The following is a 17,976-nucleotide window of genomic DNA, read 5'->3' as shown; positions in this document are numbered from 1 at the left end:
CCGTCCGGCGCGAGACTCAGATGGCGCGGAGCCCGGAGGCTCGGTGACACGACGAGGGGGCAAAGGAGGACAACCTTTCCCAGGAGTTGACCACTGCGGGCAGGAGGCCGCAGAGCCCCGCAGTCTCCGCCGAGCCCGGGGCAGCGCCCGGGAGTGGGGCGCCCGCGGGTCCCCGGGCACGTGTGCGGCGGGTCCGAGACCCCGGATCCCAGCTGCCCGGAAAGGTCACGCCGCTCAGGCGCGGAGGCCCGCCCGCTCCCCACTCCCTCCTCCCGGCCAGTTCCCTGCAGCCCGCGAGCGCCCGGCGGGGCTGCGCTCACCGCCGAGCCGACCGGCTGCGTCCTGCTCGCGCTCCGCCGCCTGCTCTCGACTCTCCCTGGGCTGCGGGGGCGGCCGCTTCACACACACGTCGGCGCCAGGCCTGCCCTCCGCCCCGCCTCCCGCGCCGGACTGCTCCCTGCAGGCGGCCCCGCGGGCTCAGGAGCGCCCCTGCAGCCGGGGCGGGCTGCGCGGGGCCGGCCTGGGCCGGTGAGCCTCCTGCCCGCCAGCCCCCAGCCGCGCGCCGGGGAAGCGGAAATCGGCGCGGTGCGGCGACGCGCTCAGGCCAAAAGGCCGCCCCTCGCCGGGAGCAGGCGGGGCTGGCGGGGCTGGCGGGGCTGGCGGGGCTGGCGGGGCTGGCGGGGCTGGCGGGAGGGCTGGGAGCCCAGGCCTCCACGTTGCTTTCGTGCCTCGCGGTTCCCGGAAGCGCTCGGTGAGCTCGATTCTAGTGAGATCTCAGGGAGGGGGCTGAGGGTGCCCGGAGTTTGGACGAGTGACTGATGCCTTTACGCTGGTTAACCTTGCTCGGACTCGAAACTCAAGGCTCTCATTTTATAATTGAGTACGAAAGTACTGGAAAGGTAGTGATGGAAAATAAATTCACTTATTGCTGGTGAAAACCAAACCCAAAACATTTCCCACTAATTCTTCTTCGAGGAGCTCCGGCTCCACTGATGACATTTGGAAAAGCACACCCACCGATGAAAACTATAGCCCTAAATGTCTTCTCAATTCCTAATGAATTATAGTTGGTTCTATGGCTCTCCGGCATTTTATTAAAAAGCTCAATTCAGGGAGTCTGTTGGGAATTCCTGTTGTGGCTTAGCAGTAACCAAGCAGACTAGTGTCCATGACACAGGCTGGATCCCTGGTCTCCTTTAGTGGGTTAAGGATCCAGCGTTATCGTGAGCTGTGGTGGAGGAAGCAGATCCACTAGAATCCCTGGTGGCTGTGGCTTTGGGTAGGCTGGCAGCTGCAGATCTGATTCGACCCCCAGCCTGGGAATTTCCATATGCCACCGGTGCGGCCCTTTTTAAAAAAGAAGTCTTGTGTACCAGGAGTAAAGGAATTTTCTCTAGTGCACTAGACACAGATCCACTCAGTTGGAAAGGTCTTGGTCTATTACTGACAGGTGCTCAGTGTCACAGCCATGGCCTTCAGAGGGCCTTGGTTCAAACTTCATGGATTTATTTGACTTTTCTACACAGTTTTCTTCCTTAAAACGTGCCGTCATTTTCTTTTACAACTTTCTGCCCTGTTTGGATGTGATGTTTGACTACTGCCAATGTATATTTAAGTGATTTTATGTGAGGGCCAGTGACAAATATTTGAGGTAACTTGTGTGAGTCTTTAAACATGGATGCACAGCTGACTAGACCTTCTGGAGGAAGGAGGTGCTATGAAGGCGTCCGAGCTCCTGGTGAATGAGGGGCTCCTCAACACAGCACAAGACTGTCTTCTCCCAAAATCAGCACTTTAGAACTCAAGCTTCCAGAACATAACTTCATTATAGAAACAAGCCAGGGGCTTTGAGTGACTTGCCCAAAGTGACATGTAACATAACCAGTGGGCAGCAGATGAGGAGCAGAACCTACAGTACAACATCCTAGAGGACTGGGCCTTTCCGCAGCGCCTGGCCCAGAGGCTCTTGCAAACCTGAAAGATGAAGCCCAAGGGAACGAGATAGGGATAGGGCTATATCTCCTGTTACAGATGAGAAAGAGCACTGGGCTTGGAGACAGGCCACTTGCGTAAAAATCTCAGTGACCTTCAATGAGTCATTTAACCTTTTGAAACTCCAACCATCACATGACAGCATCGAGGCTTCCTTTGAACCTCCCTGCTCAAGGAGCCTGCTGCAGCAATCCAGCACGGAGGAGAGGGGTGCCCCTCCAGATCAGGGTCTGCACCCTCACCAAGCCATCAGCTCCCCCCTAATACTTTGTTCTTTCTTGCTTGAGCCCATTTTTTCCCTACCCTCAAAAGGGCTGTTCCAAACTCTCATCACTCTCCCCACGCCTTCTGCATTTCCCCTCTCCCTCACCTCTCCTTCACAACCCTCAGCCTCAACTCTATAAACTAAAAAGCAACCAGGAAACTTTCATGCAAGTTTTTAACCCCTAATCTACAAAGTTGCCTTTTTGCACAAACCCTCATGTTTTTTTTTCTCTACTTGCTGTCTTGCTTGCTGTACCACCATGGTGGACAACGATGCTGGTAAAGAAACTGAGGCTTAGAGAGGTCAAGTGAACTTGCCCAGTGAGGTGCAGATATGAAGGGAAGAGCTGGGACTCAACAAAGCTCATGCACTTAACTGCTATGCTACACAGCAATACCTCCCAGAAGGCTTCCTCTTAAAAGCAAGAGGGTTGCAGGAACCAGAATTTATTTCTCCTGGAATAAATCTCCCTCCATAATGTTTTATAAAACGACTTCAGCAGCTTAAAATCACTCACAGCAATGGCCCTGCTATCTCTGATTTAATAATAGAGAAATAGGAGTTCCCACTGTGGCTCAGTGGGCTAAGAACCCAACATGGTCTCATTGAGGATGCAGGTTCGATCCCTAGCCTCCCTCAGTGGATTAAGAATTCAGAGTTGCCACAGCATAGGTCACAGATGCAGCTCAGATCTGGTGTTGCTGTGACTGTGGCATAGGCCAACAACTGTAACTCAGATTTGACCATATGCCACAGATGTGGCCATAAAAAGAAAAAAAAAAAAAGGAAATACATAGATGTGTAAAAGCTTAACATCTCACAGGAGCTCAGGGAATTGATTGGAAAACCACCTGGCTGGCATTAGATCGTGGACGTCTCTGTGCCAGCTTTGTCCTAAGGGTAATTTCCCAGGGACCTAATGGTCTCTTGAGAACAGAATTTTAGCAACATACACCACGGCTCTGCATAAGTAAGTCAACCCAATGGTATTTCAGACCCAGGTTCAAAACAGCAAATAATTCAATGCCCTGACCTCTTTGCTCAGACAGCTGTTTGCTGCAGTTGGAATTGCACAATCCAGGGGTGTCAGTGCAGCTAGCTCTGTGACTTGAGGGCAGGTATGACACAGGTCAGAGGTGAGGGGACAGAGTGGTTACGTGGATAAGGGAGCTTTTGCTGTTTCAACAGAATTTCACAATGTGCTAGTTAATGATATTAAAAGGAGAAATAATTTCACCACTTGAAGATTTTTGGCCCTGATACCATATGGGTGTGTTTTAACAAAGTGTTAATTGGAGTCACAAATAATTCAAAAACATAAATCATCTTGCTAAAAGGATACTGGGTGACTCTCACAGCTGCTGAACAGGGAGATGGTCCACTCTGAAGGCTTGAAACAAGTCCTCAAACCCACTGCTCACTGGTCAGCCATGGAAACCATGCTCCTTCTGAGCTTTGGATGTTAAAGTTTGTACCACTGTCCCATTCGTGCCAGGGCCTCAGCCTGGAGTTGCTGCTCTTCCGAAGCTGGGCAGCTTCATTCCCAGCCTTGCCTGAGAAGCCCCAGCCACGCCACTCTGCTGCCTTGTGTTTCTCATTTCCAAATTGATCTCCTGTGGATGCAGCTGATGGTTGGAGCCTGGGTCACGTGCCTAGACCCAGCTCTGCAAAGGGAGCCTCATCATCAGATCTGGAGAAATAGTCCTTAGTTTGGTCACTAATAACCAGAGCAGGCCAGGTGACACAAATGATGGCAGAACAGTTGCCTTGGTCACCATTGCGCTAGACTGCCTCCAGCCTATAGTTCTTCAATCTTTCTTCTTCTCATGTATTTTGGTTACTGTGATCAGTCGGAGATCTGAAGTTTGTCTCTATTCTCTTGTGGAGAATCCCTTTCTCTGAATCAAACGACAACCAGAGAAGGAAGGCTTTATGTTGTATGCCCAGGTGGTTGTGTAAATTGATCATTTAACATGGAGTTAGAAATACCACTTGTGCAAAAAAAAAAAAAAAAAAGGAGTTCCCGTAGTGATGCAGTGGTTAACAAATCCAACTAGGAACCATGAGGTTGCAGTTCAATCCCTGCCCTTGCTCAGTGGTTAACAATCCGGCATTGCTGTGAGCTGTGGTGTAGGTTGCAGACGCGGCTCGGATCCCGCGTTGCTGTGGCTGTGGCGTAGGCCAGTGGCTGCAGCTCCGATTCAACCCCTAGCCTGGGAACCTCCATATGCTGCGGGAGCGGCCCAAGAAATGGCAAAAAGACAAAAAACAAAAAAACAAAAAAAAAACACCACTGTGGAGTTCCCGCCGTGGCGCAGTGGTTAACAAATCTGACTAGGAACCATGAGGTTGCAGGTTCGGTCCCTGGCCTTGCCCAGTGGGTTAAGGATCCAGCGTTGCCATGAGCTGTGGTGTAGGTTGCAGACTCGGCTCGGATCCCGCATTGCTGTGGCTGTAGTGTAGGCCGGCGGCTACAGCTCCAATTAGACCCCTCCATATGCTGCAGAAGCGGCCCTAGAAAAGACAAAAAAAAAAAAAAAAAAACCGCTTGTGATTTAATACTGAAAAGTATAATGTGGTGCTAGGTAGGATTTTTCTTGTCCAAACTGATGCTAAGATTCAATGCTTAGGGGAAGGTCATGAGAGAGAGAGAGGGCGAGAAAGAGAGACATTAGTCCTTACAGAGCTAAGAGGTGCCGGACCCTGATGCTTCCTCATCCATCACCCCAGCCTGCCTGACCCAGGCTCTGCCATCACAGCCTGGACTGGGAAGGGATGGCTGGGGGGTGAGGGGAGAAGTTGGTCATTAATCAAAGGCAAATGAGGAGAGGAGGCAGGGACAGTGCAGGGCTTGTGTCAGGAGCCCTATTTCCACACACCCCCCCCCACCAAATCATTTGGGTCACCAAGAGACTGAAGGGAACCCACTTAGCTCCCTCCGCAGCTGGCCACTGGTGGAGCTGCCCAGCCTGCACCCTCCTCAGTGCACCTCCTGTCCATGCAGAGTTGATCATGAGGAGGGGATCTTGGAAGAGCATGGTGTGTGTGTTGGGACAGTGGGAGGACAGGGGTCTTGTGGACATAAGGACTGGTGCCTGTTTCTCACAGAGATTCTGAAGGTGGGAGGCTTGGCCAGCGGGTCAGAAGGGTCAGTGGCCTGGTGAAGGGCAGCAGGGTTCTCAATGGTTCCCATGACTTTCACAGGAGGGACAGTATCAGTTACAGGAAGGGCAGGGGCCCTAGGACTACTCAGGCAGGCAAAGAGGGTGTTCTGGGGATGGGCTAATGGCAGCAGAAGGATGCATGTCTGCCCTTCTCTAAGAAAGGGCTCCACCACACACGGGGCTGGGGTGACCCCTACACGACCCCTTAGGAAGCCCCATTGCATCATCTCCAAGGAACTCTCACTCTGGCAGAGACCATCAGCATCAGAGGGAACCTAGAGCAAGGCCAGTTGGAAGGATAAACCTGCCATTTCTATCCCTTTCTTGCTCCATCCTTAAGGAGCAAGACGGAATAAAATTTCCTCTTCCTCTGAAAAGGAAGGGGGGAAGGAGAAAAAATGAGGCTGAAATTGGATTGGGCTGAATTATCAAAAACAAAAGATCCCAAAGTTCTGAGATTAATCCAACCACCCTATTTTTTCTTTTTTCTTTTTTTCTTTTTCGGGCCATACCCGCAGCATATGGAAGTTCCCTGGCTAGGGGTCGAATTGGAGCTGCAGTTGCCAACCTACACTGCAGCCACAGCAATACCAGATCTGAGATGCATGTGCAACTGACATTGCAGCTTGTGGAAACACTGGACCCTTAACCCACTAAGCAAGTCCAGGGATTGAACCTGCATACTCATGGACACTATGTCAGGTTCTTAACCCACTGAGCCACAAGAGGAACTCCCCAACTGCCCTATTTTAAAATGCAACCCGGGCCTTCTGACTTTGCTGCATGTTTTTCATTTTCTACAGCACATCATGTGCTATGTTTTAGTTATTTATTATTTGACATATTTACTTACTACATTTTATGTATTGTCTTTCTCGTCCTCTCTCACCTCTACCTTCATCCAAAGTGTAAACTCCACAAGGGCAAGGATCTTTGTTTCTAACTGATGTTTCCCCAGCATCTAGAATTATACTGTCCATCTCGGCAGCCCCCTCATTACCTGTGACTACTTACTTTAACTTAACTGCAATGAAATAAAATTTAAAAACTCAGTGTTTCAGTTGTACTAGCCACATGGGGGTGCTCTACAGCCAACTGGGGTCAGTGGCTACTATATTGATCAGGACAGGTATAGACCATTTCATCACCACCAAAATTTTATTGAACATTACTCATCTAGAACAATAGCTGGCATGTCGTAGAGCTCAATAAACATTTGTAGAACAAATCACTGAATGCCTACGTTGTTGTTTTTTGTTTTTTTGTTGTTTTTTTTTTTTGTCTTTTGTCTTTTTGTCTTTTGTTGTTGTTGTTGTTGCTATTTCTTGGGCCGCTCCCACGGCATATGGAGGTTCCCAGGCTAGGGGTTGAATCGGAGCTGTAGCCACCGGCCTACGCCAGAGGCACAGCAACCCAGGATCCAAGCCGCGTCTGCAACCTACACCACAGCTCACGGCAACGCTGGATCGTTAACCCACTGAGCAAGGGCAGGGACCGAACCCGCAACCTCATGGTTCCTAGTCGGATTCGTTAACCACTGCGCCACGACGGGAACTCCCCTACGTTGTTTTAAGACAATATGGGCTAGGGAGTCCCATTGTAGCACAGCAGAAACAAATCCAACTACTATCCATGAGAATGGGGGTTCAATCCCTGGCCTCGCTCAGTGGGTCAGGGATCCGGCATTGCCATGAGCTGTGGTGTAGGTCATGGACATAGCTCAGATCCTGAGTTGCTATGGCTGTGGTGTAGGCTGACAGCTGCAGCTCCAATTCGACCCCTAGCCTTGGAACTTCCATATGCTGACGGTGCAGCCCTAAAAAGCAAAATAATAATAATAATAATAAAATAAAAGCACTTTTAGCAAATTGATTATTCTGGAGTTCCTGTCATGGCACAGTGGAAACAAATCTAAGAATCATGAGGTGTCAGGTTTGATCCCTGGCCTCACTCAATGGGTTAAGGATCTGGTGTTGCCATGAGCTGTGGTGTAGGTCGCAGACGTGGCTCGGATCTGGCATTGCTGTGGCTGTGGTGTAGGCCAGTGGATGTAGCTCCGATTTGACCCCTAGCCTAGGAACCTCCATATGCTACAGGTGTGGCCCAAAAAAGCAAAATTTAAAAAAAAAAAAAAAAAGAAAGAAAGAAAATTGATTATTCTGTGCAAATACCAGCAGATATAACCACTGAAAGGATATACAAAAAAAAGGGATGCATTCATTCTTTGGAAGGCCCCAGTATATTTGAGGCCACAGAGCCTAGAGATCAGTAGAGACTCTGGAATCTGAGGCCTGAGGGGGAAATCCCAGCATCTCATCTTTAAGCTGAATGAGGAGCAAAAGACTTCTGGATGAGAATAAAGGGAAAGATACGGTTCTAGGAACGAATGCATTGAGCACCACTCCCGCCCCACCCCCCAATGCCTGTGCCTCTTGGCCCACCGTTTTCATGTTCGTGTGATCTCACCAATGAGGATGTCCACGTGCCACATTCTTACTGTTTAGTTATAGTTGATTTACGATGTTGTGCCAATTTCTGCGGTAAAGCCAAGTGACCCAGTGTCCTATCTATATATACATTCCTTTTCTCATATTATCATCCCTCATGGTCTATCCTGAGACTGGACACAGTTCTCTGTGCTATACAGAAGGGCCTCATGCTTCTCCATTCTAAATGTAAGAGTTTACATCTACTAACCCCAAACTCCCAGTCCATCCTGCTCCCTCCCCCCTCCCCCTTGGCTATCAACCCCCTTATAGGTAGGTTCATTTGTGCCATTTATATTTATTTATTTATTTTTGCTTTTTAGGGTCCAACACACAACACATGGAGGTTCCCAGGCTAGGGGGTTGAATCGGAGCTACAGCTGCCGGCCTACAGCACAGCCACAGCAACACCATATCTGAGCTATGTCTGCAACCTATACCACAGCTTACAGCAACACTGGATCCTTAACCCACTGAGAGAAGCCAGGGATCAAAGCTGCATCCTCATGGATACTAGTCAGATTCGTTTCCCCTGCACCACAATGGGAACTCCCATTTGTGCCATATTTTAGATTCCACATACAAATGGTATATGGTATTTGTCTTTCTCTGTCTGACTTATTCCACTTAGTATGATCATCTCTAGTTGCATCCATGCTGCTGCAGATGCACATGCTGCATTCTAATGACCTTCTCTTTGTCGTAGGATTCTTTCCCCACCGTGTGTAAAACACTAGAGCAGGGCACTCAACCAATCCCCAAATAAAAATCCAAGCTTTGCACTTATCCCTGGAAATGTGGAGATGAGGGAAGACCATTCAGTGTGATTTATAGGGGCACATCCAAGGTGCTGGGGAGCAGCAGAGAAAGGGCACATAATCCAGCCCAGCAAAGCAGGAAGGGCATCTAGAGAAAGGGATAGCTGAGTTTTGAGGTATGAGTAGGAGTTACAAAGGCGGGAAAAATATACAGTGGCAAGGAGGGGAAAGCAGCATGGAAAATCAGGGAGCTGTGATGGTTCAGCACAGAGTAGGAAGTGAGGGGAGTAGGAGAGGAGGCCAGCACAGGAGACAGCCTGACCTGTAAGAGTCCCACTTGCTCTGCTAAGAGTGTTGAGCTTATTCAGAGGGTGGTAGAGGGAACCGTTGAGTAAAGTAGACATTCTTTGAGATATGAGTGTGGGTGTGTGGAGAGGTAGCACAGAGAGGAGGTTGAAAGCATGGACTCTGGAATCCAGACTGGCCTGTCCTCCCATTTGATGGCTTCGTGATGGTGGGCAACTTCTTTAAGCCCCAATTTCCTCTTCTTAAAGAGGGGAGAATAGGAGTTCCCGTTGTGACTCAGTGGTAATGAACCTGACTAGAATCCATGAGGACGTGAGTTCCATCCCTGGTCCCACTCAGTGGCATTGCTGTGAGATGTGGTATAGGTTGAAGACATGGCTATGATCTGGCATAGCTGTGGCTGTGGTGTAGACTGGCAGCTGCAGCTCCAATTTGATTCCTAGCCTGGGAACTTCCATACGCTGCAGGTGTGGCCTTAAAAAAGCAAAAAATAAAAAAAGAGGGGAGAACAGTCTTATCTGCATCAGGAAATTTTAGGAGATAATACATATAAAGCACTTACTACAATGACTGACACATAGTGGTCAATAAATGCTAATTATTGTTATAGATTATTTGAATAATCGATAATTAGGTTTCTTGTTTGCCTCATTTTTTTGTAATAAATGAATTACCTTTATCACAACGATAGAAATTTAAAGTGTTGTTTTATGTACCCTAAGAAAAAATAGAAACATTTGCTCATGCATTCAACAAATATTGATTGGCCATAAAGGATGTAGCAGGCACAGTTATAGGCTCTGGGGAAAAAGCAGAAAACAAGGCTGTCTAAGGTCCCTGCCCCCATACAGCTCCTATTCCAGTCAAGCAGGCTGACCTAAATAAGTAAACAATAGGATTGACAACATGTGTCAGCTCCAGGAGGCAGGGAGCTGGTCTGAGCCGGGATGTATCCTGAATGTATAAGATAGCGCCCTCTGCCGGCACTCAGTGTTGTGTGAATGAAAAATCATTTCAGGTGGTAACAGAGCCACTAGGGTGGCAACAAAACAAGGCCACGTGATGCAGTGGGCAGGTTGGTTTCACTAGAGGTGAAAGTGACAAAGCGACTGATGAGCTAAAACAGGAAGGTGTGAAAGGAGCTAATCACGGACAGACTTTGAGAAGAATATTCCAGGCCCAAGAGTATTTGAAGCCAAAGCCAACAGTCCTAAAGCAAGGCTGTGCAAAGAACAGAAAGAAGGCCCAAGTCAGGGGATGCAGTGAGCAAGGGGTGCAGAGAGGAGGGACGGAGGCAGGGGCAGTAGGCAAGGTCACTCACCACATTATTTTCTTGCCCTGCTCAGACCCCCGCCTGCTAAGATGTTTTGCTCCTTACCTCACAGTGTCCGTAGAATGATCACTTCTTGTGTGGGCTGCTGTCACTCTTGTGTGACAGAAATCTCTTTCCAGGCTGGGGGTGTGGAGAAGGTGACTAGATTCCCCTCCTTCTGTTGCCAGGCCTCTGTGTTGACACTTTATCTGCTCCATCTTTCTGGCTGTGCTGGGTTTATTTTGTGAAACTGATGTAATGATAAAGGGAACTCTTACCCTCTGGGGGAAAGAATTCTGAGGGCAAGGGGAAGATTCCAAGATTTTAAATAGGAGTTCCCATTGTGGCTCAGCGAGTTAAGAACCCAACATAGTGTCCGTGAGGATGTGGGTTCGATCCCTGGCCTCACTCAGTGGGTTAAGGATCCAGCATTGCCCTGAGCTGTGGTGTAGGTCGCAGACACAGCTCAGATCCCACATTGCTGGCAGCTGCAGCTCCAATTTGACCCCTAGCCTGGGAACTTCCATTTGCCATAGGTGTGGCTGTAAAAAGAAAGTAAAGAAATAGGTGACAAAGACGGCCTAAATGAAGTTGTTAAGGATCACTTTGGTGGCTGGGTAGAGAAGAAACTGTGGGACAAGGAGAATAAGGGGAACCAAGTAGGTGACCGCTGAAGCAAGCAAGGCCCAGGAGAGGGGTGGCCTGCCCTGGGGTCTAGATGAGGGAAGCGGGATGACGGAACCCTCCACAGTTTGGTGGAGGTGTGTGCAGTGCACACCACACACACACACACACACACACACAGTATAAATGTTGTATGTAAAACAAGATTATTCTTGCCTGCAGAGGGCACTTGAATATTCTAAAGTCCAAGGGTCAGAGCAGGTTGACTCAAGCAGAGACTCTGTTTCCCAAGGGCATAATTTAAGAGGCCAGGAAAGCAAAAAGAAAACAATCTCAGCTGAAGCTACGCTCTTTGCCTACTGGAACGTAAAACCTCTTCTTTTAAAAAATTAAATTTTGGGGCAGAGTTCCTGTCATTGCTCAGCGGTAACGAACCTGACTAATACCCATGAGGATGCCTGTTCTCCTGGCCTCATTCAGTGGGTTAAGGATCCGGCATTGCCCTGAGCTGTGGTGCAGATCACAGATGCAGCTTGGATCCGGTGTTGCTCTGGCTGTGGCGTAGGCCAGCAGGTGCAGCTCCGATTCGACCCCTAGCCTGGGAACTTCCATATGCCGTGGGTGCGGCCCTAAAAAGGCAAAAATTTTTTTAAATTTTTTGTGATAGCTCATACAATAAGCCAGGAATTTGGGCTTTCACACATTAGTGAAAGCTAGTTAAATGATACAGCCATCCTCCCAGTGAACAGATGTGAGAGGGGGAGTCTGGCAGGCAGGAGAGGGGAGGAGGAGGCTCATTTGCTGGGGAATCTTTGGCCAGGTTGCCAGGTGGGGAGGGGCTCAAGTAGGGAAGCTCTGAGCCAAGCCCAAGGGCAGCAGAGAGACTGGTGCCTGGAAAGAATGGGGGGGTTGGGGGGGGGCACCAGGGAATTTTAAGTACTTTGGAACACAGCTTGAGCACAGTTGTGCCTGGAAATATCTCTGTCATCTCCAGAAATCACTTGCTAAGTGCTGCTTCAACCCAATTCTGTGTCTTATATTGGGTAATTCACGTTAGAATGACATGATCCTGGTCCTTGATAAAGTCCAAAGCAGTTTTACACATAAATATGCTGAGAATGAGTCATTTTACAGAGAGGGAAAGGCAAGTATTTAGACCACCCAATTCGAAGGGCATACAACCACTGCCTCTTCCAGCTCACCTCTGGTAAATGCTATAAATGCTGCCGTCGGAGGTCTCAAAGCCCCCTTCTCCCCACCCTGTCCTTGGCTTTGGGCATTGAAGACCTTGTGAAAAGACTCATGCCATCCAGGAGGCTCCTCCTTCTGGGCCCCCACAGGAGCCTGTGCATGTGTTCCCTTGCATCATTGCCTTATGTGACACTTGCTCACCTACCTGTGACCCCACCCAGATCACCAGTCCTTGAGGCAGGCATGGGTCTCACTCATCTTTGTCATCCAAGGGGACTGAAACCTTACTCTCCACAGCAGTATCATATGTTTATACTAATCCCATAATTCTATTTATTCCATATAAACAGATACATATATTCATCTGTTTTAGGTGGTGTTTGAGACTCTAGTTTTACCTGATTTATAAACTAGATTAGCTGGAAATATTTGTATGTACAGGAAGAAAGATAAAAATGTCCCGCTGTGGAAGGTGTAGAGACAAAACAAGCCCTTACTTCACCTATGAAAAAAGAAGGGAAATATTCCATCGGATGCTTTGCCACACACCCAGCCATACCCCCTCCCCCAAACCAGGAAACTGCAAAACAGACTTTGCCCCATGTGAGCTGTCCAGCCTCCTCTTCTTTCTGTGCTTTCAGCTAGTATGTTGCCTTTGAAAGATGTCCGAAATAATTTAACACTTTTGCTAGTGTGGTCACATGTTAATTGAAACGGTTAGCGAGGAGTTCCTGTTGTGGCTCAGCAGGTTAAGAACCCGAGACAATATCCTTGAAAATGTGGGTTCAATCCCTGGCCTTGCTCAGTGGGATAAGGATGTGTCGTTGCCGCTAGCTGCAGCATAGGTCCCAGATGCGGTTTAGATCTTATGTTGTGGGAGTTCCTGTCATGGCGCAGAGGAAACGAATCTGACTAAGAACCATGAGGTTGCAGGTTCGATCCCTGGCCTTGCTCAGCGGGTTAAGGATCTGGCATTGCCGTGAGCTGTGGTGTAGGTCACAGACGTGGCTGGAATCTAGCATTGCTATGGCTATGGTGTAGGCTGGCAGCTACAGCTCCAATTGGACCCCTAGCCTGGGAACCTCCATATGCCAAGGGTGCGGCCCTCGAAAGACAAAAAAAAAAAAAAAAAAAGAAAGAATGAAATGAAATTGATTGTATCATTAAGCTAAACAGCTATTTTAATATCTTTGTTGCTCTTTTGTAACCTTGTATAATTTAGCCTGTTTTCTTTATTTCTACATCATTATTAATACCATGCATTAACAGTTTTTCAGCTCTGTGAGCCACTAGTCATTGAATTCTACTTCTAACTCACTAGCTAACAAGCTTCAAATGATCATTCATTCATGGAGTGCTTTGGAATTAGAGTATATATAATTTGCGTGGAGTGTGTGTGTGTCTGTGTGATATGACAATAAATATAACTGTCAGACTGGATTCCAGGTAACTATCAGCAGAGGCTTCAAACACTGCGTCCAGGGAGCTGGCCTGACCCTTTCCCTCTGTATCAGGTGACACATGAAAGCAGGCCTAATTCTCAGAGCTGGTCTTTCCTGGCTGCCTGTCTTGCTGCGGAGAACCAAGAATGCCTCCCTATGTGCCAGGATGTGACCTCTCCTAAACTCTCAGGCTGAACCCGCCCAAGGATGTGCTATAATCAGAATATTTGAGAAACTCTTCTCCACATCCAATGCTAAACGTCCATATAGCTTTATAATACAACGGAAAGAAATGTCCATATTCTTTCCAGGTTTTTGCCTTTGAATCACAGGTTCCAGAGGTTCCACAGCACCATGCAGTGACTGGAATCAATAGTCTCCTTATTTAAAAAAAAAATGTTGCATTTCATTTCCTTTAACACCTGCATGTAGACATATATTACAGTTCTTAAAAACAACAACATATTCTTCCTGGACTGGCTGACTGAAGAAGTTTCACTGTCAGGTCTGGAAGGAGTCGTTGCTGACGGTAACGTGGCTTTGGTGTCCTCCAGGAGTGCCCTGTTTGAAATCATGTGACATCTTTATAAAGAACAGTGTTTATTAGTCCTTTAGATAAGTTAATATCCTCAACCAAAATTGTTTTCTGCAGGAGGTTTGGAGCTGGCAGAACACCTCTATGTGCCAGAAGGGTGGCACACCCCAGCTTCAGGGGGACAGAAGCGCTTCTGCTCTGAATCCTTCCAGACCTCACGCTTTGAACCTCCTCCTCCAGCTGCTCATTTTAAATGCCACCAGGAATGGGAGAAATAAACATCTGTGCCTCTTGATATGAAGCACAGAGAGGATACGCTTCACTTCTGTGGTTCTCCTGCTAAAAATGAATACCTTCTAACAACTAGAAAAAAATCAGAAACAAGAATCGAAAGTGTCGAGTTCCCGTCGTGGCTCAGTGGAAACGAATGTAACTAGTATCCATGAGGACACAGGTTTGATCCCTGGCCTCACTCAGAGGGTTAAGGACCCGGTGTTGTCATGAGCTGTCGGGGTCGCAGCCTCGGCTCGGATCTCGCCTTGCTGTGGCTGTGGTGTAAGCCAGCAGCTACAGTTCAGATTTGACCTCTAACCTGGGAACCTCCATATGCCATGGCTGCAGCCCTAAAAAGAAAAAAAAGAAAAAAAAAGAATTGAAAGTGTACTACAAAATAACTGGCCTGAACTCTTCAAAAACATCAAGGTCATGAAGGACGGAGAGCGATTGAGGCAGGGAACTGAATCAAAGTGGGATAAAGAAGCACAGAATTAAATGCAGTGTGTGACCTCTGATCGGGTCCTAGAGAAAATTTTCTTTTCCTTAGGACATCACTGGAACAGTTGGTGAAATGTGAGTTGGGCCTATACAAAGAATTATAGTGTTGTATCTATGTTAATTTCCTAATGTTGTAATTGTGATGTGCTTATGTAAGAGAATGTTTTTGTCTCTAGGATATACATTCAATGTTGCTTAGGGGTAAAAGACATTATGTTTGCAACTTACTCTCAAGTGTTTGCGGAAAAAAAATAATAGGAGGGAGAATGAGAATGACAAAAATAAATGTGGTAAAATGTTAACATTTGGGTAGTCTGTGCTAAGGATGTAAGGGAAATATTTGTACTGTTTTTGCAACTTTTCTGTATGTCTAAAATGCCTTCAGAATAAAAGGTTTATTTAGAAAATAGGGTGTTCCTGTTGTGGTTTAGTGGGTTAGGAACCGTATAGGTTTCAGGTGCAACTTGGATCTGGCATTGCTGTGGCTGTGGTGTAGGCTTTAGCTGCAGCTCTGATTTGACCCCCAAACCAGGGAACTTCCATATGCTGCAGGTGCGGCTGTAAAAAGAAAAAAAAATTGTTTTCCACAAGGTTCTTTAATTTTTAATTAACTTTTCTTTAAATTAATTTTTAAAAGATATTACCATTCCACCTTTCAATTTTTACTATAACAGAAGCAAACACTTAAATAGTGATTACTGTGTGTTAGGCACTGTTTAAAGCACTCACACATATTTTAACTCACTTAAACGTCACAGCCACTCTGTAAGGTGGGTGCTGTCATTCATGACTCCCTTTTCCACAGACGAGGCAGCTGAGGTCCATAGAGGGCAATAAAACCTGCCCAAATGCCACAGAAAGTGGTGAAACCTGGTTCCTGGCTTTGCCCACCCCGGGAGTGCTGTGTTCTGCTGCGTCTCCTGTAACACCATAGATAGGAAGTTTTAATGTGACCGCTTTAGTCTTCTTTTTCTTGCATTCACTTTCTTGGATGAAAATTTAAAATAATTTTAAAAACATATGTCAGAGTTTGTTTTTCTCTAATTATGGAAATTTTGTGGGTGGCCTATGCCACATAGCACCCTCAAATAGCTTTGTCTGTTAAAAGTGCCAAGACCTGGGAGTTCCCACTGTGGCTCAGGAGTAATGAACTGACTAGTATCCATAAGGATGTGGGTTCAATCCTTGGCCCCGCCCAGTGGGTTAAGGATCTGGTCGCTGCTATGAGTTTTGGTGTAGGTCGCAGATGTAGCTCGGGTCTGGCATTGCTATAGCTGTGGTGTAGGCCGGCAGCTGCAGCTTTGATTCAACCCCTAGCCTGGGAACTTCCATATGCTGCAGGTGCGGTCCTAAAAAGATTAAATAATTAAATAAAGTATCAAGACCTATCTCAGCCCATCCCCATGTATTAAGGAGGTAGGAGGGCCATGAAATGAACTCTCCAATGTATATATAGTAGGCTAGCCTTTTCTTGTTGACTTTGGTGTTTGCTTGGCATTATGGACCACTGAGGCTAATCAGTGTTATCAATAAATTTTTGAGACCTGAAAAGGTGGATTATTTTCTTCACGATTCTTTGAGCTTTTCATAACTCATTTAAGTATCATTTTAGATTACAGCTCTAATATTAGTGCATTATGGCAACGGTATTGCTATTTTTCCCAAAAGAATGATCTCATCTTTCATAAGATCAAAATCAAGTTTGAGGAGTTCCCACTGTGGCTTAGTGGGTTAAGAACCCAACTCATCCATGAGGATGTGGGTTCAACCCCTGGTCTTGCTCAGTGGGTTAAGGATCCGGCGTTGCAGCTGCGGCTTGGATCCCGAATTGCTGTGGCTGTGGCGCAGCCCTAAAAAGAGGAAAAAAAAAAAAAAAAAAAAGATTACAGCTAACGGTATTATATGGCCTTTGAAATAGATTTTTTTTTTCCTTACCAGAGCATTATTTGGTTAAAGAATCTAATCAACACTATCCTGCTGGAGGCTCCAATACAGTGACTTACAAGTTATTTCACCAGTACCAGGCTTTCCTGTGAACAATCCTACGATCAAAGCATCAGTCACCTCCCTTGCAGGCTCATTGACAACTTTTTCTCTCCCATCTCTGACTTCAAGCCATTTCAGCATCTGTGAAGATCTAATTTTAACCAAGGAAAAGGAAACCAAGGACAAGAAGGGCAAGTAAAATCCAAACCATTCTATTTGTTTCTCACTCTTTTTTTTTTTTTTTTTTCTTTTTAGGGCCACATGTGTGGCATATGGACCTTCCCAGGCTAGGGGTCGAATCGTAGCTGTGGCCCGCTGGCCTACACCACAACCTCAGCAACTCCTGATCCAAGCCGTGTCTGCAACCTACACGACAGCTCACAGCAGTGCTGGATACTTAACCCACTGAGAAAGGCCAGGGATCGAATCCATGTCCTCATGAATGCTAGTCGGGTTCGCTAACTGCTGAGCCATGACGGGAACTTCTGCTTCTCACTTTTATCCTAATAGAAGGTGAGGTGAGAAAATGGACTGGTTTACAAGTTACTTCGTGGTGTAAATGATTCATGCCAAATTTGTACTCGACTACTACCGATGATTTGTGCAGGAAGCAGGGGACCTTCCAGTAATATAATAGTAGAGGCCCTGTCTTTTAACTGGTGCAATCAATGCCTATAATCTTAATCTGAAATACATTCTAATTAAAATCTTTCTAGTAGATAGCGCCTTAAAGTTTTCTTTGCCCTTTCTTTTTCTCAGAAAAAAAAAATTTTTTTTGTCTTTTTTTTTTGCCTTTTCTAGGGCTGCTTCCTGTGGCATATGGAGGTTCCCAGGCTAGGGGTCTCATTGGAGCTGTAGCCACCAACCTACACCACAGCCACAGCAATGCGGGATCCCAACCGCGTCTGTGACCTACACCACAGCTCACGGCAACGCCGGATCCTCAACCCACTGAGCTAGATCAGGGATCGAACCCGCAACCTTATGGTTCCTAGTAGGATTCATTAACCACTGTGCCATGAAGGGAGCTCCTCAAAAGTATTTTTTATTAAAAAATTTAATTGAGGTATAGTCAATTTATAATATTGTATTAGTTTCAGGTGTATAGCAAAATGATTCAGTTATACATATATATATTCTT

General features: G+C 46.9%; 2 protein-coding genes across 2 annotated transcripts in view; one reads left to right on the top strand and one right to left on the bottom strand.

Moving 5' to 3' along the window:
• SLC25A15 (solute carrier family 25 member 15) overlaps positions 1–583 on the bottom strand; it is a 56,997-nt gene extending 56,414 nt beyond the window's left edge. The window contains 1 exon segment of the mRNA NM_001243910.1: positions 321–583. The gene's annotated coding sequence lies outside the window, so the exon portion shown is untranslated.
• Positions 21–17,080, top strand: LOC106505276 (translation initiation factor IF-2-like). Its single transcript, XM_021065390.1, has 3 exons — positions 21–43; positions 114–751; positions 16,788–17,080. The coding sequence occupies exons 1-3, from the start codon at positions 21–23 to the stop codon at positions 16,883–16,885; spliced, it is 759 nt and encodes a 252-aa protein (XP_020921049.1). The 3' UTR covers positions 16,886–17,080.

This window comes from Sus scrofa, chromosome 11, assembly GCF_000003025.6.
Source record: "Sus scrofa isolate TJ Tabasco breed Duroc chromosome 11, Sscrofa11.1, whole genome shotgun sequence".
In the NCBI taxonomy this organism is placed as follows: Eukaryota; Metazoa; Chordata; class Mammalia; order Artiodactyla; family Suidae; genus Sus; species Sus scrofa.
The sequence above is the reverse complement of the archived record's forward strand: the minus strand, read 5'-3'. Positions and strand labels throughout refer to the sequence as shown.

Coding starts and splice junctions, on each gene's coding strand:
- LOC106505276 (XM_021065390.1), top strand. CDS start 21: ATGGCGCGGAGCCCGGAGGCTCG. Junction 44..113: donor GCGCGGAGCCCGGAGGCTCG/GTGACACGACGA, acceptor AGGAGGCCGCAG/AGCCCCGCAGTCTCCGCCGA. Junction 752..16,787: donor GCGGTTCCCGGAAGCGCTCG/GTGAGCTCGATT, acceptor TTTCCTTACCAG/AGCATTATTTGGTTAAAGAA.